Genomic DNA, 25,000 nt, shown 5'->3' with positions numbered 1-25,000 from the left:
CCTACTCACTGCTAGGTGAACAGGGGCTACACGTGAAAGGAGACACACCCAAATATCTCCACCCGGCCGGGGAATCGAACCCCGGTCCTCTGGCTTGTGAAGCCAGCGCTCTAACCACTGAGCTACCGGGTGTGTGTGTGTGTGTGTGTGTTCGGGGTACCAACATGCTTTACTTGCATGTATCCTGTATATATATTTTTTGCATATATTTGGTGAACGTAAAATGAACCGAAATAATAAGAAAAGAAAGTGTTACATATTGATACGAGCACAAAAAAAAAAAGAGAAAAGAAAAGAAAATAAATGAACAAAACTTCTACTGGATATACAAGCAAGACAATCTATCATTAAACACACACACACACAAAAAAAAAAAAAAAAAAAATAATAGAAAAACACAAGAAGGAGGAAAAAAAAAAGAAAGAGTAAAATAAACACACGCAAAAAGAGCACAGAACAAAGATACGAGGCCAAAGAAACCACGAAACTGATACCAAGAAACTGGAGAAAAATAGCGAATGCTGAGGTGGAGTCGAGGTGCGAGACTGCAAGAAACAAAGATAAAAAGTTGCTGCGGATGGTACACGACGAAGAGGAGGAGGAGGAGGAGGAGGAGGAGGAATAAAAAAAAGAATAAGAAAAAGAAGAATTAAAAAGAAGAAGAACAAGAAGAATTAAAAAGAAGAAAAGAATTATCAAAAGAAGAAGAAGAAGAAGAAGAAGAAGAAGAAGAAGAAGAAGAAGAAGAAGAAGAAGAAGAAGAAGAAGAAGAAGAAGAAGAAGAAGAAGAAGAAGAAGAAGAAGAAGAAGAAGAAGAAGAAGAAGAAGAAGAAGAAGAAGAAGAAGAAGACGAGGAGGAGGAAGAGGAAAATGGAAGGAAGAGGAGGAGGAGAAGGAAAAGAAGAGGAAGAATACTCGGGCGAAGGAGAAGACAGATGGAGAGGCAGAGACAGATGAAGACCGTGGCAGGGGAAGGCAGGGTTCAGATTGCCCACTTCTCAGAACTCCACCTTGAGCAGACAACTCCATATTTACTTCTCCTCTTCATTAACTCTCTCTCTCTCTCTCTCTCTCTCTCTCTCTCAGAACGGTAGCGTGAGAAACAATAAAAACGGATTTACGTAACAATGACCTACAGCGCACATGAACCCGTCTCTCTCTCTCTCTCTCTCTCTCTCTCTCTCTCTCTCTCTCTCTCTCTCTCTCTCTCTGCAATCTCCCTTCCCCCTCCGCAACTCGACCCAATTGCCTCTCTGCAGGATCTTTTTTTTTTATTTATTTATTTTTGCTTCTCTTCTACTCGCCCCAAAACTTCGCTGGCCCATCGCTAACTTTCCGTCACCTGCCGAAGAGGGAGGGACGCTGGGATGCAGGTGGGGAAGAGGCGCCGGGCAGTGGGTGGGTGGTTAGGTGGCAATAGTAAATTTTTTTTTTCTATTTTTTTTTTTTACATGCGCGCAAACCTTCCCGGAAATAAAGTTCACGATATTAAATCAATTTGCATGTGTCTGAGTTTTTTTTTCTCCTTCGTTTTTATTATTTCAATTTTTTGTATGTGTGTATATTCTCTTTGTGTATCTTTTATACGAGTCTGGAACTGCCTTATATTTTTTGTTTCAGTCAGAGCTGGCAAACTGATCCATTTTTTCAACGTAACTTTTCCTTTACATCTCTCTCTCTCTCTCTCTCTCTCTCTCTCTCTCTCTCTGATGATGATGGTGACAACATTCTATTACGTAAGCACATCAACACCTCAATTCCTTCTTTTAAACATTACAAAGGTCAACATTGCACTTAAAATAAACAAATAATGACTACACCACCAGCAATTTCCGGTAACACTACATTTAATTAATTCACATTACAAATTTCACAAAGCACACAATTACAACACAAAATACAAGCACAAAATAACCAAAACTGACACATTTCCTAGCGGGCGGGCTTTGAGATAGGAGATGCCCCAAAAAGTATCCCCTTTAGGCCAGAAATTCCCGTGAAAAGCACACATGGTATAAAAAAAAAAAAAAAAAGCCACAAATCTGGTGTCAAGAATGCACAAGCCCCTCCGTCAGCTGAAGGTGTGAGAGAGAGTGACAGTGAGACCAGAGAGGGAGACAAGAGGAGAGGAGATAGGGAGAGGGTTGGGGGTAGCGAAGGAGAATGTTGGGGTGAAGGGATGGGGGGGGGTACACGCCACTGTGGTCCGATCCTGGATTATTCCGGATTTTGAGATTAGCGATGATTCCGGCCCGGGGGATTACTGAAGATTGGCCGGATTTGCCTTAGTCCGCTCCCCGATATTTCAGATTCCAGTGCAAATACAATTGAGGTCGCTCTGTGTAATAATCTTTTTCCCCGGTTCCGATTTTTTCGTATAGATACAAGTATTAATTTGGTCTGTCTCTCTCTCTCTCTCTCTCTCTCTCTCTCTCTCTCTCTCTCTCTCTCTCTCTCTCTCTCTCTCTCTCTCTCTTCCAATGCACGTTTCTCCAGTCCCTCAAAGACTTTCCACTACTTCCTCCTGTCGCAAAATGGTTTGTTGACTCACTCGTTCCTGGCAATCACAATCTCTCTCTCTCTCTCTCTCTCTCTCTCTCTCTCTCTCTCTCTCTCTGTTTGTCTTTGGTCTTTCTTCCTCTGTTTCTGTTTGTTTGTACATATCAAGAACGCAATTTTTCTGTGTTTCAATGTCCATTGTTTGTGTTTCAGTTCATCTTCATCATGTATTTCTCTCATTTCTGTCTTCTTTTTTGTTGTTGTTGTTGTTTGTCTATCTGCATGCCTGTCATCTATGTTTGTGCGTCTATATGAATATACATGAATATATACTTCGTTAATAACTTAATTCCTATACGTACCTACCCATCCATCAATCTGAATCCATCTATTATCCCTCCCGTCTGCCTGTCAAGCCGCGGGAAACGTTGCAGATACACGAGTGATTCACGGAGAGCTAATTACGGCAACCACCTCATTAGAAGCAGTCCCATTTGCTACCCAACCAATACCACCACGCTCCACCTGCCTACACCAATACCTGTGTACCGCGACGCCTTATACATTCCGGCCCCTTACATGACTGGCCTCCTATGCGTTGTAATGCCTCTGTAAGCTGGCAACTGTACACCATGATATCCGCATTTGTTGGGGGTAGAAGAGAGCCTTAATAAGAGGATCTCGCAAAGGGAAAGCAATTAAAACACATGGTATTAAGTAAATTGTGTGTGTGGGGGGGAAGAGAGAGAGAGAGAGAGCAGATAAGCAGAAAAGGGCTCGGATGCAAGACAAAAAAAAAATAAATAAAGACAGCGACAAACAAACAGAGAAACAAACAAGGAAACAGAACAGAGAGAATAAAGAATACTAGAGAAAACCAGCGCAAGTAAATATGGAAGAGCAATAAAACAGACATTAGCTGCATAAAATAAACGTGGGAATTATACAGGAAAGAGAAAAATAGTGGCCAGAGAAGAGGAGAGAATACTTAGCTGAATGTTGAGAAGGGGAGAAGAGTAAAGAAGAAGAGGAGGGAAGAAGCAAAAAAAAAAAAAAAAAAAAAAAAAGAAGAAGAAGAAGGATGGAGTGGATTAATGGAGGGTAAAAAGAGGAATACGTAAAAAGGGTTGAACTTTTCTTAAATGGCCAGAGGAGGAGGAGGAGGAGGAGGAGGAGGAGGAGGAGGAGGAGGAGGAGGAGGAGGAGGAGGAGGAGGAGGAGGAGGAGGAGGAGGAAGAGGAGGAGGAGGAGGAGGAGGAGGAGGAAGAGGAGGAGGAGGAGAAGGAGGAAGGGTAATAGGAAGATGAGACGAGAATGATGCGAAGATAAGTACTGAGGAGGAGGAGGAGGAGGAGGAGGAGGAGGAGGAGGAGGAGGAGGAGGAGGAGGAGGAGGAGGACTGTTGATGGGAGAAGAAGGTGGGGATGGGGATGATGATGGTGAGATGATGAAGATTCTGAGTGTGGGAATGTGTGAAAGAGGATAAGTGGCGGAGATGAAGGATTAGGAAGAGGCAATCAATTTCTCTCTCTCTCTCTCTCTCTCTCTCTCTCTCTCTCTCTCTCTAGGTTGCACGACAGAAAATATTGGCGGTTCACTCAGCAATAATTATTCAATACTACATTTTAAATTCTGTTTGTAATTAGCCACGCATTGAACATTTCCCAAACAAAATTTCTGCAGCTAAAAATTCTGCACAGCTAGACATAAATGTGAATGTATTTTACGCTAGACATACTTATAAACTCCAGCCTGACGGTGAATACTGAGAGCTACAAGGATGCTAAGTCTGTAATCCAAAGTGTGATGGAAATGTAAAGCAAATAAAAAAAAAAAAAGAAAAACAACAATAATAGATCAATAAAATAGATAAAACGAAAATTACACACTTAATACACAAAATGTCATCCAGTCAGTCAAACTATCAATGGTTGAACTTAAATGTACCCACAAGAAGAAGAAGAACAAGAACAAGAACAAGAAGAAGAACAAGAAAAAGAAGAAGAAGAAGAAAAAAAAAACTCTCTCGACACAAGAAAGAACGAAGGGGAGAAGACACCAAAGAAAATAATAAATACTAGAGAGAAAATGAAAAAAAAAAAAGACTAGGAGGAGGTGTGGCGGGAAGACGACACGATTAGGTTAGCTTAGATGGAGACGAGACTGGGGAATAAAAGACAGGAGAAAGAACAAGGTGAAGGAAGACACTACACTTGTTAGGTTGGGAAGGAGAAAGTCTCAGGTAGGGAGGGGTGAAGAGTGAAAAGAAAATGAGGGACAGGTAGATCAGGGGACAAACTTTCGGCAAACACGGAGAAGGTAAATGTGAGAGGGAAGGGAAAAAGAGAATTCCAGAAGTAGAAAGGAGGAGGGAAGGAAGCAAAAGTGGGCGGGAAAGGGAAAAGTCTTAAAGATGAAGTGCGAAAAGGAGAGATGGGAATAGAAGAGAATAAAAATAGGCCAGACGAGAACAGAGAGAGAGAGAGAGAGAGAGAGAGAGAGAGAGAGAGAGAGAGAGAGAGAGAGAGAGAGAGACGTGGGGGAGGAGGCGCAGGCATGCAGGGAAAGGTAGTTTGGAAGGCAGACAGACAGAAAGGAACGTATACACACACACACACACACACACACACACACACACACACACACACACACACACACACACACACACACACAGAAAAATGGAAGAGCAAGAAGAAAAGAGATGAAAGGAAAAAGCAGACACAGGAAAAGGGAATGGGAGGGAAATATAGAGAGGAATAAGAGGAAAAAGCAACAAAAATCGAGGAAAAAATGGAGGAAATTAAATGATAAAGAGGGTAAAGGGAATTAAGAAGAAAAAGAAATGTAGAAATGGAGAACACCGCAAGAGGAGGAGTGTGAAATATGGGGAGAAAAAGAAGAGGAACCGGACGGAGGGGAGAGAGAGAATCAATGGCAAGAGAAAGTATGAGAGAAGTAAGCGGATGGAAAATGGAAAAGACTTACATAAAAATAACGTGAAAAAAAATAAATAAAAGGTTAAAGAGAGGGAAAAAAAAGGTGAAAGAGGTGGAAGCATGAGAAATGGAAGAGAAGAAAGAATAAAGGGAATAAAGATAAAAAGGTGAGGGGAGGGAGAGACGGGAAACAGAAGAACAGGAAAGAGAGAGAGAGAGAGAGAGAGAGAGAGAGAGAGAGAGAGAGAGAGAGAGAGAGAGAGAGAGAGAGAGAGAGAGAGAGAACGGAACCGGCCAGCACCAGAGATAGACGGATGGCCGGAACGGAATTCTTGACGCAGAGGATGAAATATGGCCGGCCGGTGCATGGAGCGAACCTAGCGGGGCCGATTTTCACAGAACGCCAAAGAGAGTACCATCTCGTTGCCACACACACACACACACACACACACGTCCAAACATCATGCGGTCAGTAGGTAGATCTTAGTAAGTTTTCAAAATCTGTGTGAGGAAGTATTGAACATGAACGGGCAGGAGGAATGTGGGAGTATAACAGTTCTCTCCTAGCCATCCTTCGTGACTCAGGATCATAAGGTGTCAGTTTTGTCTGCTGAGGATGGATGTACACAAGCTTTACTGATGATATAGCAAACAATATTAGAATGACGAGTGATGAAAAGAAAAGACTTCATGTTTTTAAAGCTATTCAGATGTTTGAGCTATGTTTCTAGACTGATTTTGTAATGGTACTGTGCCAAGCCTCTGTGATCATACGGTGAATGCTATAAGACCATGAATCGCCTGTGAACAATTCCTCTGATTACAACCTCACTAGTTTTGTAAAATCCTGTTGTTTCTCTGCAAGCCGTAAATCATTCAGAAGAGATATAAAAATTACGCCTTTGTCAAAAAAAAAAAAAAAAACCACCACCACCAGCAAATATAACGCTATAAGCACTAGTAATGTGCTTCTATTTACCTTTCAATAATGTCGAAAGTGAAAGACTCCATACTATAAAGTTCTCATATTCTGTTCAACTTCAACGACTTCCGTGTCAGAAACTCGTGTGACACATTACGAGATGACGCACCTCTGCTGAGCTGCCTTTATTTCATCAGCCTCGCTCTACTTCCTGGTTCAGTTTTACTTGATTTCACGCCTCCAGATGCTAATGTGGTTTACATACGAGTACAGTTCAAAGGGAGCAGGAAAAAAGAGAAAGCTAGAGAGAAGCACACACACACACACACACACACACACACACACACACACACACACACACACACACACACACACACACACACACACACACACACACACACACACACACACACACACAGGTGCACGACCCAGAAAACATGAAAATATATGATTTAAAGGAAGAAATGTTGCCTTTTCTGATTCATTCAACTTCCTACCTTTCTGTTTCCCTCCCAACGTTCCCACTTAGGAAGGCGAGTATAGGAGAGGGACGGGAGCAGCGAGGGAAGGAACGAAGGGCAGGGAAGGAAGAAGGCAGGCAAGAGAGAGGGAAATGTGATGAGGGAGGAGATATGAAGGAGACTTTACGGGATAATGAGAAACTATATGAGGAGGAGTTTATGAGAGTGAAGTTGCCAAGGAGAAACGGAGGGAAGGAGGGAAGGAAGGAGGGAAGGAAGGCAAAGGGTAAAGAAGGGAAGAAGGAAGAGAGGGAGGGAAAGTGATATTACGAAGCTTATTACATTTTCATCTCTGTCTTTAACCTAATTTTTGAAGCTGGAAATATGTTGCACTCCCTGTGGCGTCGTCATGACACACCACAACACACACACACACACACACACACACACACACACACACACACACACACACACACACACACACACACAAAACCATTATAAGTTAAAGTTAAGTCACTCATTTGTCATTTACTCGTGTACTCATTACCAAAACTCAAACACACTGCCATATTTTGCACCACACACACACACACACACACACACACACACACACACACACACACACACACACACACACACACACACACTCGGGCAGGGTCGAGGCCAGCCAATTCGTCACGGCACCATTAGGGAATTTTCACACTCGCTACACACTTATTATTGCCTTTACACGCTTGTCACTTTTCCTCTTCTTCCATCATTTTCTCTCTCTCTCTCTCTCTCTCTCTCTCTCTCCAAGCCCCGAGGTAATCCTTAATTCCCAACTCCTGATCCTTTTGAGACAGGAGTTAATCCCTCTAAGTAAAATCCCCCCTCACCCCCGTCTCTCTCTCTCTCTCTCTCTCTCTCTCTCTCTCTCTCTCTCTCTCTCTCTCTCTCTCTCGTCTTCTTTTAAATTTTCAAGCATTCAAAATTTAAAACTCTCTAAAAATCATCAGTCTTATTCAACCTCCCTCCCGCGTCTTCATCACGTGACGGGGGACGGGGGGTGGGTGGGATTGCACGCTAATTGCACGCGAGTTACACGAGGCAGGAGATGGATTGCACCTGGAGAACACCTGAAGCCATATTGCCGAGAGAGAGAGAGAGAGAGAGAGAGAGAGAGAGAGAGAGAGAGAGAGAGAGAGAGAGAGAGAGAGAGAGAGAGAGAGAGAGATTTTCAAGATTAGAGAGACACACACACAAGATTACACACACACACACACACACACACACACACACACACACACACACACACACACACACATTAACACCACTCCAATATCACTCCAACAATAAAACTCTAAGGCCTATTTGTTCATATCCAACACGCCTCACAACAACCCACGTACAATAACACAAACTCTACTCCCACCACTGTGCTTACTAATATACACGCAATCAATAAGAAAGAACAACACACGCAACCTGACGAGTCCATACGCGGTGGCTCGTCCCAGATAGAAAACGAGAACCATAAGTAAGAAATGAATTGGTTATGGAAAAGTTCGCATGTCAATAAGTAAATAGCATGGGGCGGACAGATGAAAAAGGGAAAGAAAAAGAGATCCACTGCAATCCTATATGCTCATGATGCTAAAATATTCTCTTCGGTAAATATTTATGTATGTATTTTACACGTTTTATTTATGCCTCATGATTTTACCTGCCTTTTGCTTTTCCTTTATTCTATACCAGTGTGTGTGTGTGTGTGTGTGTGTGTGTGTGTGTGTGTGTGTGTGTGTGTGTGTGTGTGTGTGTGTGTGTGTGTGTGTGTGTTTTAATTGTGTGAGTTCGTATGTTTATGTTTTGAATTCAAATGAATATAATTGCAAAGTCTAAAAACAAACAACACACTTAACAAACGCAACACTTGTGACGGAACTGTACATCACAAGAGCGGCGCGTCTGTCTGTTTCCTTGTCATTATGAACTTCCTGGAAAACCACTCCACCAAATTGGGAGAGAGAAGCACCATTCAGCGTAGACCTCCCTTGTAGATATAAGACATGGAAATTGTTGAAACTATTTGAAGCTAATTAATAGTAATCGGTTTACGGCTTTTGACCCCACGAGTTTCCTTTCATGAGAGATAATTTCACTCCCCTCAGCTCTATAATCGCACGAGCCTGTCACTTTCCCTCACTAACAGACGTGCAGTGTTTACTATGGAAACAAAAGTGTAATTAGTTTAAAATCCTGTGATGGAGAGAAGGCTTTACGCACAGATGACAATGTTCGGTAATACAATATGGTGAGTTAATAGAACAATAACGAAAATTTGAAGTCGTAGAATCTCAGTAATTAGAATATATGAATACTTATCTTCCAGCACTGAAAATATTTTAGTGTCGTAGTGAGTTGAATTACTACAATGAATTTAGTATAATTCTGGTTTGTCCTTTCACTTCCACTACTATTACTACCACTACTATTATCATCTTCACCATGATCACATTACTGCAATTCAAACACTCACGTGGATCACCTCAGCTCAAATAAAGAATCATCTGCAAATCAAAGTTGTCAGTGACACAAACGCATTAAAAAAAAAAAAAAAAAAACGTGAAACGTACGTATACAAATAATGTACATATAAAAACCTTATCAATGATCATATGAAGTAAAAAAGGAGGTGAAGAAGGAGGAGAAGCAAGAGGAAAGCGCAGACAACGACGTAGAAGAGCGGCATATGGGGCACTGAAGGACAAGTAGGTGAGGAGCTAAGGTAACTAATCGGGTTCATTATGTTTATCGTGGTAGGTGTAACCGCGTCCCTCGCTGCAGGAGGCAAGACGGTAATGAGGTGGTCGTGCAAACACCTGTACAGGGAGGAGGAAAGTAAGGAGCAGCACCAAGTTGAGTAGGAGAGGATGGTGAAAGCTGCGAGAGAAATTGGATGAGAGTGGAGGCGCTACACGGCGAGGAAGGGAGAGAGAGCTTTATGCACTTCTTGCCTAACTATCCTTAAGGCGCTTCGAAACTCGCTCGATACCCACTTCTGGCCGTCTATCTTAATGACGCCCACTCGCTGTTTGAGATGGGTGGACAGACAGACAGACAGATAGATAGAAAGAGAGAGCGAAAGAGAGAGAGAGAGAGAGAGAGAGAGAGAGAGAGAGAGAGAGAGAGAGAGAGAGAGAGAGAGAGAGAGAGAGAGAGAGAGAGAGAGACATTTTACTTTATTTCCTACACCAATTCAATTTTATCTTAACCACTCTCTCTTAGGCCTACTCGTATTCTTCCTTCCTCCCTCCTATTCGTTGAGATTCAACATGTTAAGTCCTGTTCGTGGACGGGGCTGTACCGCGGCCACCCTCTGCTGGCGAATAAATTAGCATAATCTGCCTACTGGAAACAGGAGGAGCACCGGCTTATAGTCAAGCGGCCCTGAATATGTAGAGAAGCACTGGTGGCAGAGTTTTTCATATATGAGAGATGGAAAGAGAGAGAGAGAGAGAGAGAGAGAGAGAGAGAGAGAGAGAGAGAGAGAGAGAGAGAGAGAGGGTCATTCCTTGAACTTTTCTTACTCTTCATTATAATGTGATTTGGGTAACAGCTGCTATGGAAATGCAAAGTAAAACATGAAATAACTGCGGCATGATGTACAGCTTGGTTCTTCCTCTGCCCCTGAGAAGCACCGAGAGTGTTGTGAATCATGAAAGCTGCATAATAAAAATAGTGGCAGCTGCAGTTCGAGAGTTCGCCGCCGAGGATCAAATAACACACAAGCTACACACTTTTGTCTGAACTTTCCCTCTCACTTCGTCTAGTTCCGTCTCGCCCTGCCACCTCAAGCGCCGCCCCCACCTCAGGTCCATCCCTCTCTAGCAATTGTCATTATTGCTGCGGTTGCTTTCTCTTAAAATTATGTAAAGATAATATGTTGAAAAGAAGAAAAATATATAGAAAAATGTACAATACATAATAGCTGATATTCAGATTGTGGAAGTTAGAAAAAATAAACTGAAAAAAGACACAAAACACAACAGATTTAATGTAACTAGAATAAGATGAGATTTTATACATTAGATCTTAGTGATATTAATTAAAACAAGTGAAATAGACCAGAAACGCAACACAAAAGTTATTAAAGATGACAAGCCGACAATGAAAAGCACCACCATTCCACCTCGCCACCGTGAAGACAGACAGGCAGTTGTCCTCACCCTGTCTCCTTCCAGTGGCAAAAGCTGGACACGAATTCCCACATGAAGATAAAGGACACAAGTTTGCATAAATACCCAAGAGTTCCATTAAATTACTCTTACTTAGATGAACAACCTACAGAGTTTCCCACTAATTTTTGGCTCTCTCTCTCTCTCTCTCTCTCTCTCTCTCTCTCTCTCTCTCTCTCTCTCAACACTAAAAAAAAACTACATCTGTCTATTACTATTTGCAGGTTTGGTGTTCATTCACTACTAACATAACACCAGAGGGCGGCACAGACTTTGCTGTGGCTCTGGATGGATGTATATAGTATTATTATTATTAGTATTTTTTTTTTGCCATTTTTTTCATATCTATACACTTTTATTTTATTTTAGCAGGAAATGGACAGCCTTGATCCTCGGGTGATAGTGGAAATGGATTCTCTTCGATTACCTTGAAATAACCGTGTTGATTGTCATGGCGCGCTATGACTATTTTTTTTTTTTATGAATTCTGTGACTGTTCTGAAGTACTTATGTTGGTTTATACTGTTCTTGGTGATGAAAAAGTGAACATGTGGATTCTGATCAAGGGTTTCTGCCACAACCTGAAAATAATAATAATGTTTACGTTTTAAAAGACAGAACGTTCTTGCAGTTTTTACATTTATATTGGATATGTCAGATATTTTAAACTAAACTTAAAAATGAAGTTCCATCACTCTACGCATCCATCCAGCCCCTTACTCAGCCTCGCATCCTTTATATTTACCATCAAGGATATCTAAAGGTGTTTTTGGGGTGAAATATTGTTGCTTTGGGTGTGTTTTAAAGATGTTCTGGGGTGAAAGATTGTTGTTTTAAGGATGTTTTAAGGATGTTTTGGGGTGAAATAGCATTGTTTTGGGTGTTTTAAGAATATTTTGGGTGAAAGATAGTTGTTTTGAGGTGTTTTAAGAGTATTCCGGGGTGAAATAGTGTTGTTTAGGATGTTTTAAGGATATTTTGAATGAAAGTGTGGTTTTGGGTGTTTTAAGGGTGTTTTAGGGTGAAATAGTGTTCTTTGGGATCTTTTATGACTGTTTTGGGGTGAAATAGTGTTGTTTTCAGTGTTTTTTTGGTTTTAGGGCAAATTAAAGTGTTCCTCTCGGTGATAGCAAAACACCACTAGCAGCGGGAACACCACATTGAGAACCGCTCGTCCACACCAATAATTTCCGGAAGCTTTTACTTGTCATCTTTTTTTTAGAGGTATTTTCAATGTTTTGTTATTCAGTATCGGAAAACCATCGACTTTTGCAGCACTTTATATTTGTGGTTAGAATTTCTTCCTAACATTATTCTTATTATCACTGATCTCTAGCTTCAATGATGATAAAAATGATAATAACACTCACCCGACGAATACTAACACTACAACTGCGACTACCACTGCACGTACTATTACTACTACCGCAAACACCACCACTACTAGTATTACCCGTTACGACATCCAACAAACACCAGCAGCAGTACAACCACCACGAAGAATCAATGAACTCTATATGCAAAAAACAGCCCCATAAAAAATAAATAAAAAAAAACACCATTACAGGAAAGACACAAACAGCACAGCACCAGATTACAGCACAGATGATATTTACTGACGGTACAGCCGGGAAGGGCCGCCGCTCCACATCCCTTTTGCATTCCCTTCCCCTCCCCCTCTCCCCCTTGCCTCTTCCCTTGCCCTTGCCTCCCCTACCCCATTGCCGTAAGTCTTCTCCCAAAACCTGCCTGGCGCCGCATCCTCCCAGGGGCGCCGTAAGATACCCCAGGGTAGTTTCCTTTAACAAACTTATCCCAGGGTTAAGAGGAAGGCGGGCGAAGGGGAAAGGGGATGAGAAGTGAAGGAAGAGAGAGAGAGAGAGAGAGAGAGAGAGAGAGAGAGAGAGAGAGAGAGAGAGAGAGAGAGAGAGAGAGAGAGAGAGAGAGAGAGAGAGAGAGTGTGTTGGATGTCGGAAGGAAAACTTTAGGTAGTACAGGTAAGCGAAGTTTTATAAAAATGTATCTCTTTTCCGACAAGAGGAACATAAATATTTACTCTAGAGGGACAGTGGAAGTTACAAAGAAGAGCGCGCTGACTTCATAAATACAAAATGAAGATGAACGTTTGGTAGATACAGCAGGGGAAGGTAAACACAGCGACAAGTAAATTAGCTTAACAGGCGGTGGCGGTTGAGCTGAAAAGACAATAAGGTACTGTTAACTAAATTACGAGAAGGGGGAATTATCTAAGAGGAGCCTAAGTAATAACGTTATAGTGCTAGACAAATAGTGATGGCCACCTCAAAAGGCTCTTTCCCTCCCGTTCTTTTTGTTGTCTTACACACACAAAAAAAAAATAAAAAGACTGATCTAGTACACGAGGAAGCCGATACAATTTGAAACTACCCTATACGAGTAAAAAAAAAGGGAAATTGAAAGAATAAAAATAGTAACATGTAAAATCCCATACAATTCCTATCAAGACAATACGATACAGGATTAACAGAAAAATCCCAGTATGACTTGTAAAATATTCGTGAAGTTTAGAAATAGTAGATCTGGTATTCCTTCTTTAAATGTTTCAAACCTTCGCGTGCAGCGTTACAATACCGGGCGAGCAATATGCAAGTCAGGTAGACACGATAAAACACGAACATTCATTTATATAGTTAACAGTTTACACTTCCGCACCAACTTGTGTTTTATTTTTTGTCGTTAAAAGATGAGTCTGTCTCGTTAACCACAGGGATCAGAGAGTCGAGCTGTGGTTCACCTTTCCATTCAAAAATACATAAAAGCGGCGATACATCGAAAAACGACAACATTTAAAGGGAAACCACATAGAAAAAAGAATACAGTAAAAGGGAAAAAACGAAGAAAATACAATGTAGGAATTAATACAGGAGGACAGAGAAAGGGAAAGTGTGATAGTAAGAATTATGGTAGCATGAGGTGATGGTCGAGGTTGATACAATGAACAACCCCAGCACGATACCGCTCTATATGTGTCAAGGTAACGAAGGGATGGAAAGCTTGTTCTAGGTATTGCACTGAATGACGTGAGCTTAGGTTAGATATATGGGTGTGTGTGTGTGTGTGTGTGTGTGTGTGTGTGTGTGTGTGTGTGTGTGTGTGTGTGTGTGTGTGTGTGGGCTGGGACTCTCTGCGTTACGTGGATTAGCCAAATTTGATACAACCTGATAAAAAAAGATCGATACTGACCAATGCATTTACTTTTACGAGGTTCTCTCACTCTCTCTCTCTCTCTCTCTCTCTCTCTTGTTCCCGGTGGACGGATATCGCGGTGCTAACATGAGGTATACACTGATGGTGACCAAACACGGCAGACTGAACGTATAAATTTACGAAACAGTCACGTTACTTGATGATGATGATGATGATGATGATGATGATGATGATGATGGTGATGTGATGATGACGATGATGACTGGATGATTGCAATAATGTCACTGAAGGTAAGGGTGATTAAGGAAATGCTGGCAATGATGATAATGAAGAAAATTAAGCTTTTTTTTTTTTTTTTTATGCCGCAGCCGCTGTGATGTCAAGAGGGATGATTGATGGCAGTAATGATGACGATGTTGTTGTTGTTGCTGTTGCTGCTGTTGTTGTTGTTGTTATTGTCGTTACTGCTTCCCGTGTCGTTCTTGTTGCTGTTGTTGGCAATGGTGGTGGTGGTGGTGGTGGTGTTATGTTGGCAATCTCTTCATGTAAATTACTTGAAAATGAAGCAATTATTACATCTCACGTGATATACATAAATGCAAATATTCCAGTCTTAGTAAGAATATTCATTACTGTATGATAAATATATAAATCTTACCCTCACTCATTTTACATAAGTCGACTCAAACGCAAATTCACCGAGCGACTCTCAGTTCCTAAAAGCAAGTTCCTTCCACTTAAATCCTGCCTCCTCTTGCCTCAAAAATCTTCCTTGGAATTTTCACATCTCCACCACCTCGGAGTGTTTGCTTACGACTCAGCGCCAGGCGGACTTGTCTTTAATTTACCTCTGCTGCAGATCCAATTAGAAAATAAACATGTACTTACGTTTCTCACTCAAAAATAAATCCTAAACACATTACGGCGGACTATTTAAGATGATACTTTTATAGGTAATGCAGTTCTAAAAATCCATGAAACCTAATAATATTCAATCTAGTAAAGAGTAACTAATAAAAACACAGAAGGGGAAAGAAAAGGAATCAAGAGACAAAACCGAGGCATCTACTTCATAAAAAAAGGAATAGTAAAGTAAAATTAGTAAGATGGAACGCAAAATCCTCTCTTTTGTACCGCAACGTCAGCTCCAGTGGTTCTCTTGATGTGTGTCGCACGCTGGCGGGGAGGAGGAGAGCAAAGGCACGGGCCGCGAGGGGAAGGTGTCCTGAAAGTGTGTCACGCCAGCGCCGCATCTCGCTCGCAGCCACTCGAGTGTGAAAGAAGCCGTTTACATTCAGGGACAAACAGGCTTTACTATGTGTAGGGACATACATATACGACAATTCTCTCTCTCTCTCTCTCTCTCTCTCTCTCTCTCTCTCTCTCTCTCTCTCTCTCTCTATCTCTTCCTTTTTATCCTCCTCCTCCTCCTCCTCCTCCTCCTCCTCCTCCTCCTCCTCCTCCTCCTCCTCCTCCTCCTCCTCCTCCTTCTTCTTCTCCTTCTCTTCCTCCTCCTCCACTTCCTCTTCCTCCTTCACCTCTTCTGCTTTTCCTTCCTTCTTCCGTCCGTTCTTTATGCATTTTTCTCTTCCCGGTAATACTTCTTTAAAGAATTCGTTACATAAACACACACACACACACACACACACACACACACACACACACACACACACACACATAATACCAAATGCGGAGATATACAGACATTTAAATGAAGAACTAAACAGATCGATATTGAGAGAGAGAGAGAGAGAGAGAGAGAGAGAGAGAGAGAGAGAGAGAGAGAGAGAGAGAGAGAGAGAGAGAGAGAGAGAGAGACGCACAGGCAATCTGCTTCATTTAACAGACTCAAACACACTCTCACACACACATACAAAAAGACTCGTGAATTGGTTAACGATCTGGACTCTAGTGTGGAATGGCTTTAACATGCATGCAACTGAAACGAACTTCCTAATGCAGCCCTTCACCACACACACACACACACACACACACACACACACACACACACACACACACACACACACACACACACACACACACCGAACTCTTCATTTCAATCTAAAAAGTGTAAGTAAGTACTGGGAGAGGCGGATGTGGCTAATAAATAAGATTCCCAGAACTCGTATGATAATGACATGAAGTAAAGCTGAGACTCAAGGGAGAGTAAATAGCAAGGTAAGGGAAGTGAAGGTCTCGGTACTAATAAGCAGGTTCTCTGAATCATTTTACTTATTTTTTAGACTGTTAGTTACTCTTTCTCATAATCACCTGCAGCTTTTAAAAAACCTATTTTCAGTGCTGGTTTCTTGGACATTTAATCATGTACCTTAGCAAAAGTCAAATTAAGTTATTATTTCTTTAACGAAGTACTTTTAAAGTAGTAAAGTGTTTAGAAAAGCTGTTTTGCCTCATTTCCTTGATATTGTAATTACGCCTGAACTTCATGAAATTCGGGTAAATTATAACTAAACTAATAACATAAACCACAAAAGGATCATTAAGTTTATTACGTAAATCAGAGTTTATACAGCAGTGACATAATAAGGAAAGGTGCGTGGCAATGCTCACTGTTAATGGATAATACAGGCAGACGTTGAAATAACAGAATTAATCAAGGAAGGCAAACAAGAATCATCAGAGAAAAGTGTTCAGTGTTCGGGAGAAGAAAAAATAGTTAAACATAATGAAACGAATTAACATCAGAATTTTGCTCATCAAGAATACAAAATTACATAATGATCCAAAACCCCTTTGAATATGTGAAGAACTCAGGCGTCATTAGTATGCAAGAGGCAGCGGAGGGAGGAATATGTATTGGCGGTAACAGAACTCACGAAATGATTGAAATGAATACTTTACATGCAGAACGGTTGATTATGATAACTCTAGGAGAGAGAGAGAGAGAGAGAGAGAGAGAGAGAGAGAGAGAGAGAGAGAGAGAGAGAGAGAGAGAGAGAGAGAGAGAGAGAGAGAGAGAGAGATCTATAATGCCAATGTTTAATAAAGTAAGAAGCTGCTTATGTAACTCCATAACCTGAATATTAATAATGGAAACCTCACGTATTATAAACCTAGAAAATATGGCAACTTAATTAGCAGAGTCTATGTTATGAACAGACGACAAAATTTTCATTCCGGGGTGGAAAGAGGAGATACATATTATAGTGACAGATAAGTACCTATTATGAACGAAGGAAATTCATTACTGATTATGTTCCAAAAGCAGATCATAAGGTCAAAGTTCACTAGCTAAAGAAACACTCACGGCTCTTCAGTTCAGCTGCTGACTTGTTACCCCATTTGCTATCATGAAGCTTTGTAGAAGGTATACAAAAGCACGACTGTAAATTGGGGCTCGATGCGTTGATTGGCTCGAATGATTAAAAAATGTATACAAAGAAAAATGTTTAAGTGCACGTAAACACGCGCGCGCACACACACACACACACACACACACACACACACACACACACACACACACACACACACACACACACACACACACACACATTAAAGCGTCACACACACGCAAAAATAAATAAATAGAAAACCTCACACGAGACAAAGCCAATACCAATAGCAATAAAAAGTATATACACATCCACACACCACAACAATCTATTCATCATCACTACGAATAAAAAAAATGCCATTAATCACAATCAACCACAGACGTATTTCCACTTTTATATATTTATTTAGTACTCCTATAATTATTTATCTCAACGTATTATTTTTCAGGGGACCCAGGCAAACTATACATCGCTCTGTTACAATGGGCGCACTCGGCACGTGTCTCTCATTGCACAAATAGATAAACTAATAAATTAATAATAAATTATTCTTATTGCGTTGCTCCAGAGCTCAGCGAGTCACAGGAAGAGATAAGGAAGGCACGTCTTGCTAATTACCAACTGTCATATACGGTAAACTGATGCCAGAGAGAGAGAGAGAGAGAGAGAGAGAGAGAGAGAGAGAGAGAGAGAGAGAGAGAGAGAGAGAGAGAGAGAGAGAGAACGTAGACAGACAATTAGATATAAAAAAGTACAAAATGACAAACAGATCATAAGGAACGCCGAACGCTTCTGTGTGTGTGTGTGTGTGTGTGTGTGTGTGTGTGTGTGTGTGTGGGTGGGTGGGTGTACGTGCGTGTTATATAAGGGGCGTATATTTCACCGTGGATGAGCAACACTCGTTTTATTAGTTACTTTCCATTCCGTGCGGAGCTCAAAGAGATGGACGCTTCAAGAAGCACAACGAATTGGGGAAAAGTCTCAATTTCGAGGGTGTGGGAGGACTAAAAAGAACCATCAAAAGGAAAGGAAGAGGAATGGAGAAAGTGAGGAGAAAGAGGGAAAAAGGGGATCATCACACTCACTCTCTCCCTCTCCCTCTCTTTTTCTCAAACAGGCGCTGGAGGGAAGACAGAAGAGCGGCAGCCTTACACTGGTGACAAAAATGCTCCAGTCTTTAAACAACCTTTTAAGGGAAATGCCAAACTTTACATATAAATTTTAGCTCAAAGGCAATAAGACCAAGGTTAAGCAGGGCGCGGTGTCAGGGGGATGTATATGGGAGGCAGGGAAGGCGGAGAGAAGAGGGGAAGAACGGAGGAGAGGCACACAGTTGGGATAGGGAACGGCATTGAGTGAGTGAGTGAGGAAAGGAGGGCAGGCGGGTTAGCGGGGTGAGCAAGTAAGCCTGGAAGAGAGGAAGGGAGGGAGGGAGGAAGTTTATGGGAGTGGGCCGGAGAGAAGCAAGGCGGAAGGGGGAGTGCAGGGCCATTACACGCTAAAAGGAGCCCAATGCCGCTCAACTCAGCCTAAGGGTTAGTAAGACTCCCGTCGCCGCCTGCAGGAGGACATAAATTTTTCACCCAAGCACGTGAATACAAAGGAAATAAAGGGGGGAGTTGACGGGGCTTGCCGGTACCGGGGGAGAGTGTTGAGGTGCGGAGACTGGTTGGGAAAACGATACTTATAGGCTTTCTCTCTCTCTCTCTCTCTCTCTCTCTCTCTCTCTCTCTCTCTCTCTCTCTCTCTCTTGATCGTCTGTCTCCGCTTGTAATCTCCAGTTTCTTTTCTCCCACTAATTGGTTCAGTTTTACATCTCGCATTTTTTTTCTACGTAATCCGAATACGTGTGTGTGTGTGTGTGTGTGTGTGTGTGTGTGTGTGTGTGTGTGTGTGTGTGTGTGTGTGTGTGTGTGTGTGTGTGTGTGTGTGTGTGTGTTCACGGGCGCGTGGGCTTTAACTGTCTCATACACGGAACTATATAGCTTCATGCCTCAGAAGTTTTCCTGCAGCAAACAATAACATTCCCCTCTCATCCTCACACTACAAGTCCTCGGAGAAACACCACCACCACCACCACCACCACCACAACAACGACAACAACAACAATACTAACAATAACCCATAATTCCTTGCAGGTGGCGGGCTGGAGGTGCCTGCACAAGTGTGGGGCGGCGTGTGTCTTGTGCTCGTGCTGGCGGGCGTGGCAGGGGTGGGCGTGTCGGTGCCCCTCGCCCTCAGAGCCAACCCAGGGGCGGATGTACACGAGCGACTGAACACCGCGAGGGCCCTGCTGAGGGAGACCCCTTTGGTGGATGGGTGAGTAAAACTAATGGTCGGAAGAAAGGAAAGTGAGATGTTTCGTGTACATGTGCGTGTGTATGTGTTTTCTTCTGTACTGCCTATATCATGATGGCAGAGGAAGGGATCTCTAGAGTGACGCCTTTACTCATGCTATTCGTCACAGCTCCCATTTACGTACAGTTCCCCGTCGAAGGTATGGGGTGATAGAGAGCATGTGGGTTTGTTCAGCGACAAGACAATAGCTTGACAAATGGCCAATTGCCGCCAGAACTCTAAACAGACGTCACCAGATTTAAACTCAGTGAAGTAGGAAGGGAGAGAGAGAGAGAGAGAGAGAGAGAGAGAGAGAGAGAGAGAGAGAGAGAGAGAGAGAGAGAGAGAGAGAGAGAGAGAGAGAGAAACACTTATAAACAGACAAATTGTGTAATAGATAATAAAGAGGGAGGCGGAAGGAGCACATTCCTACACCAAACTCCTTATTTCAAGTACATGAACAACATACTCGACCTTCTAGCGAGAGTTTCAGTGGAATGGGGAAAAAATTACTCTCTTGGGGTATTCGCTCTTCTGCGCAGTGCCCCACGCCAACGCACCAGTGTCCAGGCCCCGAGGGAGTAAAGGCCAGTGTCCCCGAGGTGGCATTATCCAGGAAGTATAAGGTAATGTTTGTATTACTTGATAGAGAAAACAGAAATAAAGAAAACGAAAAAAATACTTGATACTTTCTAGCGTTGCCTGGCTACGTTGCAGTTTTGTTCTTTGTTATAATTTCTACCATTCTCTATTTGTTGTTAGTGCAGTACTGTAACCATACGGATCTCACGTGCATTTGGTTTAGGGAAAAGATTTATATGAGATGAATGAATGTATATGGAGTAATGGAGTGGGGACGAGGAAATGAAAACTATTATTAAAGGATGGAGGAAAAGATTCAACTCAAGATGAAGGGAGAAGAGGACTTGTGGAAATGGAACGGGAGGAGCGCGAAATGGCGGGGGCGGAGGGAGAGAGAGGGAAATGGGCTGAGTGACGTTGACGAGCAGAGATATCACATCGTCCATCACCGTTACTGCTCGTCGGGAAAATGTGAATGACGTTTACCGACACCTCGTCTTTAGGTCGCTACGCTTCAGGTCATCGAGGTGGTGGAGGTAGTGGAAGGTAACGGGGGAGGCGCGGAATAAATGTGGGTTGGTGGAGATGGTGTCACAGGAAGAATAGAAAGGTTGAGAGACGATGCAGGAAAGTAAAGCGAAGGATAAGAGTTTAGGCAGTGAGGAACTAGAGTGTTAGTTGATCGGATGTGGTGAAGAGAGGTTATGAGGTGATAACCAAGACATTAGGTGAGTGTAGGAAATAGCGGAACCAGGAGGTGATGAACTCAGTGAGGAGAGAAGGCTGGAGGATTTGGGAGGCATACCAAGGGAGGAGATGCCAGTGGACAAGGGGCACACACTCCTATGGCAAGGTTCCCCCAGCAGAGTTACTCCCTCGTCCCAAGGCGCTACTTAGAGCAACGAGGCTCGCGGAATGGGTCGACGGAAGAAAAGGAAAGGCAGTATCGGTTCAAGAGCGGATGGAAGCAGTACTGGCTGGGTAAACGAGGGCTGGGTCAGTGAGGGCCCAAGAGGCATTCAAGACTTAAAAACATTGCCTAGTACTCTATTTAAACAGCACAGTGTTAGATTTCCAGTTGATCTTTGAAATTCAAGAATCTCTACCGTGAATTCCCCTGCAGTGCTCCCTTCTCATGCTCCCCACCTTTCCCCTTGGCGAATTTCATGTTATCCTAATATGCGACAAGATTTTATAGGAGCAGGAACAGGAAAGGACCTTTGTGTGGGAAACTGCCGCAACGGAGCACCTCGTTAAGGTTGCAACAGCTGTTTAGCGGCGTCTTGCTTCCGCCACTACCAACACGCTTGCGCCAATCCAAACCTGTGAGGTCCTTTGCATCTCGTCCCTTCCCAGCAACACACCGCAGCACAGGGAACAGGCAGGATGGAACTAAACTTAACGAAATGGGAACGCAAGTGAGGATACTCGTTTACTGAGGGTGTAATGATCATTGTACTACTACTACTACTGCTACTGCTGCTACTACTACTACTACTACTACTACTATTACTATTATTACTACTACTGCTACTACTACTACTACTACTACTACTACTACTAAACTACTACTAATAATACTACTACTACTACTACTACAAATTATAATAATAGCAGCAATGATAAGCAATGACAATAATAAGAAAAAAACTCCGAAAACAGTGTGTGTGTGTGTGTGTGTGTGTGTGTGTGTGTGTGTGTGTGTGAGCATGCGTACACACAAACAAATTACGCGAAGCCTTAAGGGCAGCTGGTGACCAAAGTCTCTCTTGGGATTATTACGACCAGGAAGGAACAGGGAGGAAAAAACACTAAAAGCTTAACCTTGATTATATACTCTGGTGTGTGTGTGTGTGTGTGTGTGTGTGTGTGTGTGTGTGTGTGTCGGCGTGGGGCTCTCAAATAGCATAATCTTCCTCCATACTTCCATCATAATTAATGTCTTCATCTCCTATTCCTATTCAAACTGCCTATACCATCCACGACGCTGCCACCACCACCACCACCACCACCACCACGGCAAACAAAGGCCAAATATCACACAAGGGATAATTTTTTTCTTCTTCTGTAACCTTATTTCTCCCACTGGAAGTAATGAGACAGTGGAAGGTGCAGAGACTCCCACTGTTGCTGCTGCTCTCCCCCTCGCTCCACCTCCTCCTCCTCCTCCTCCTCCTCCTCCTCCTCCTCCTCCTCCTACTTCTCCTGTTTCTGATTTCTGTTTCTATTCTTGTGTTCTGATTCAGCAGGCAATATTTTTACTCGCTTCCTTTATTTCAAAATATCCTCTTACCTTTAATTTGGAGTTTTCTTAATTGCATCGTCATTCTTCGTCTCAGAAATCAATGTGAGTGGGGGTTGCTGCTAAGCGCTAACCGTGTCTTGGCTATCACGCTCCGGGTGTTCAAAACGACACAATTATACACAACCACAATAATTCAATAGCATGGCTTTCAGGTGTGTGTGTGTGTGTGTGTGTGTGTGTGTGTGTGTGTGTGAGAGAGAGAGAGAGAGAGAGAGAGAGAGAGAGAGAGAGAGAGAGAGAGAGAGAGAGAGAGAGAGAGAGAGAGAGAGAGAGAGAGAGAGAGAGATTCTGGGCCTAATTCAGGATATAATGATTGTGATTGCGGACTTAATGACCATTCCCTTCCCCTTCCAACCCCGACCCTCCACCAAGCAAGCATCATGAGCCTCGTGACGTCACTAATAAGCCACAATGGCGACCCGGGTCTAATGAGGTCGGGAAGCGAGATGATGCCTCGACCTTACGATCTAACCTCGATCTTGGGGCCAACGACGACAACAATAGGAAAACCATCAACCCCTTCAACAACATTGACAACAAATACATTACTACTACTACTACTACTAATGTCAATGTCAATAGTAGTAGTAGTAGCCGTAGCAGTAGCAGCAGCAATAACAGCAGCAGCAGTAGTAGTGGTAGTAGATGAAAATTTAAATGAATCAAGAGAGAGAGAGAGCAACAAAGAACTGAGAGAAAAAAGATGAAATGATAAAATGTGACCAAACAGGGAAAGAAACAAACGAGAAAAACCATAGTAACACTGCACCTAAAAACTGGAAAAAAAGAGGCTCGGGGAAAATGCTGAACTCTTCAAAAACTACAAGTGATTTGCATTTCCATTAATAGCGTAGGAAAACAGTAAAGGTCAGAGAGAGATCTTCATATGAGCAAAAATATCTTCGTCTGGCCTAGAAAAGTGCAGAATAATACTGAAAAAAACACAAGGGTCAAGAATAACACTCGAAAGAAAGAAATGACGACTGTGACAAAACATTAGCAACTCCGTCACGGCTATTTAGCGCATTAATGACCATTCTGGCACATTTTCTTTCATTTCGCATCCAACTCTAAGCACTAAACTGACTAGAAACTGCAAAATCTGTTGTTGTTTTTTCGTAGATACTAATACAGATTCTATTCATAGCTTTTACTCGCATGTATTGTTGTATATCGCGGTTGATCTTGGTACTTCTGATCGTGAGGAGTGAAAGACGGAAGGGAGTGTTCTTAATGACATAAACACTGGTGAAGGAGAACAGGTGAGAGCCCAAATGGTCTCAGAATTGTAAAAGGAGTGGAAAAATGTTGACGGACGGATATAAAACGAAAGGGTGAGAAGATTGGAACAGGAAGGGTTTTAAGTTTAAGCGATAAGTGAAATTAGAGAAAAGGTTATAACGAATAAAGAGACGATGACAGGAATTACTGAGGGGCGATAAGAACTGGACGGGAAGAAAAGAAGAAAGAAACGAAAAAAGGAAACGCGGAAGAGAAAAAAGGAAGGCAAGAATACAGAAAAAGGTCGAAAGATAGAACGGAGAAGAAAAAAAAGAATTACTGCGATATGACGAGCTGGGGAGAAAAAAGAAAGAAAAGCAAAACACGAAAGAAGAAAAAAAAAAGAAAGAAAGAAAGCAAAGACGAGAAGGAAAATACTGAAATAAGAGGAAGCAAAACAGACAGAGGAATGAGAATGTGCGTGACTATACTGTCAATATCTTCCTGTGTAAAAATTCCCTAGCAAAATATTCTACCCACGATATTCCCCAAAATAATTCGACCAATCTGAACTTAGAGATGAGGTGAAACTCGGGTAATTGATCATAGGGAAACATTTTGAATTGAATTTCGCACTGGAATCATCTTCGTGGGGACAATTTATTAGACTGAAATGTACTTAGAAATGAGAGTGAGGAAGGGGTGTTGGATAAGCGAGAAAAACAGATGGTGGTGGTGGTGGTGGTGGTGGTGGTGGCGTGGAGGATGCAATGACCTTTTAGATGTGGAGCCAAAAGGAGTCTTATCGCCTCAACACGATGATACACTTGAGGGTGACAACCAAGACGGAGAGAGGCAGGGAAGGAGAGGGATGAAACAAAGAGGTGTTGGACATGTTAGATAAATAGACATCAAAGGAAGAACACATACATGAAAGGAATGAGATCAAGATGTATTTTCATATTCATTCTTCTTACTATTAGGTGATTTTATACAGCTTCAAAAACTCATGTGGAGAATTAAAATAGTGGAGACTGG

General features: G+C 42.4%; 1 protein-coding gene across 1 annotated transcript in view; it reads left to right on the top strand.

The window, feature by feature from the left end:
* Positions 1-25,000, top strand: part of LOC123509814 (dipeptidase 1-like) — a 120,556-nt gene that overhangs the window by 33,506 nt on the left and 62,050 nt on the right. Inside the window, 1 exon segment of the mRNA XM_045264368.1 lies at positions 19,656-19,836. Within this exon segment, the coding sequence (XP_045120303.1) occupies positions 19,656-19,836 (181 nt within the window).

Source organism: Portunus trituberculatus, chromosome 27 (assembly GCF_017591435.1).
Source record: "Portunus trituberculatus isolate SZX2019 chromosome 27, ASM1759143v1, whole genome shotgun sequence".
Classification (NCBI taxonomy): Eukaryota; Metazoa; Arthropoda; class Malacostraca; order Decapoda; family Portunidae; genus Portunus; species Portunus trituberculatus.
Note: the sequence above shows the minus strand (reverse complement) of the source record. Positions and strands in the feature narration are given on the sequence as shown.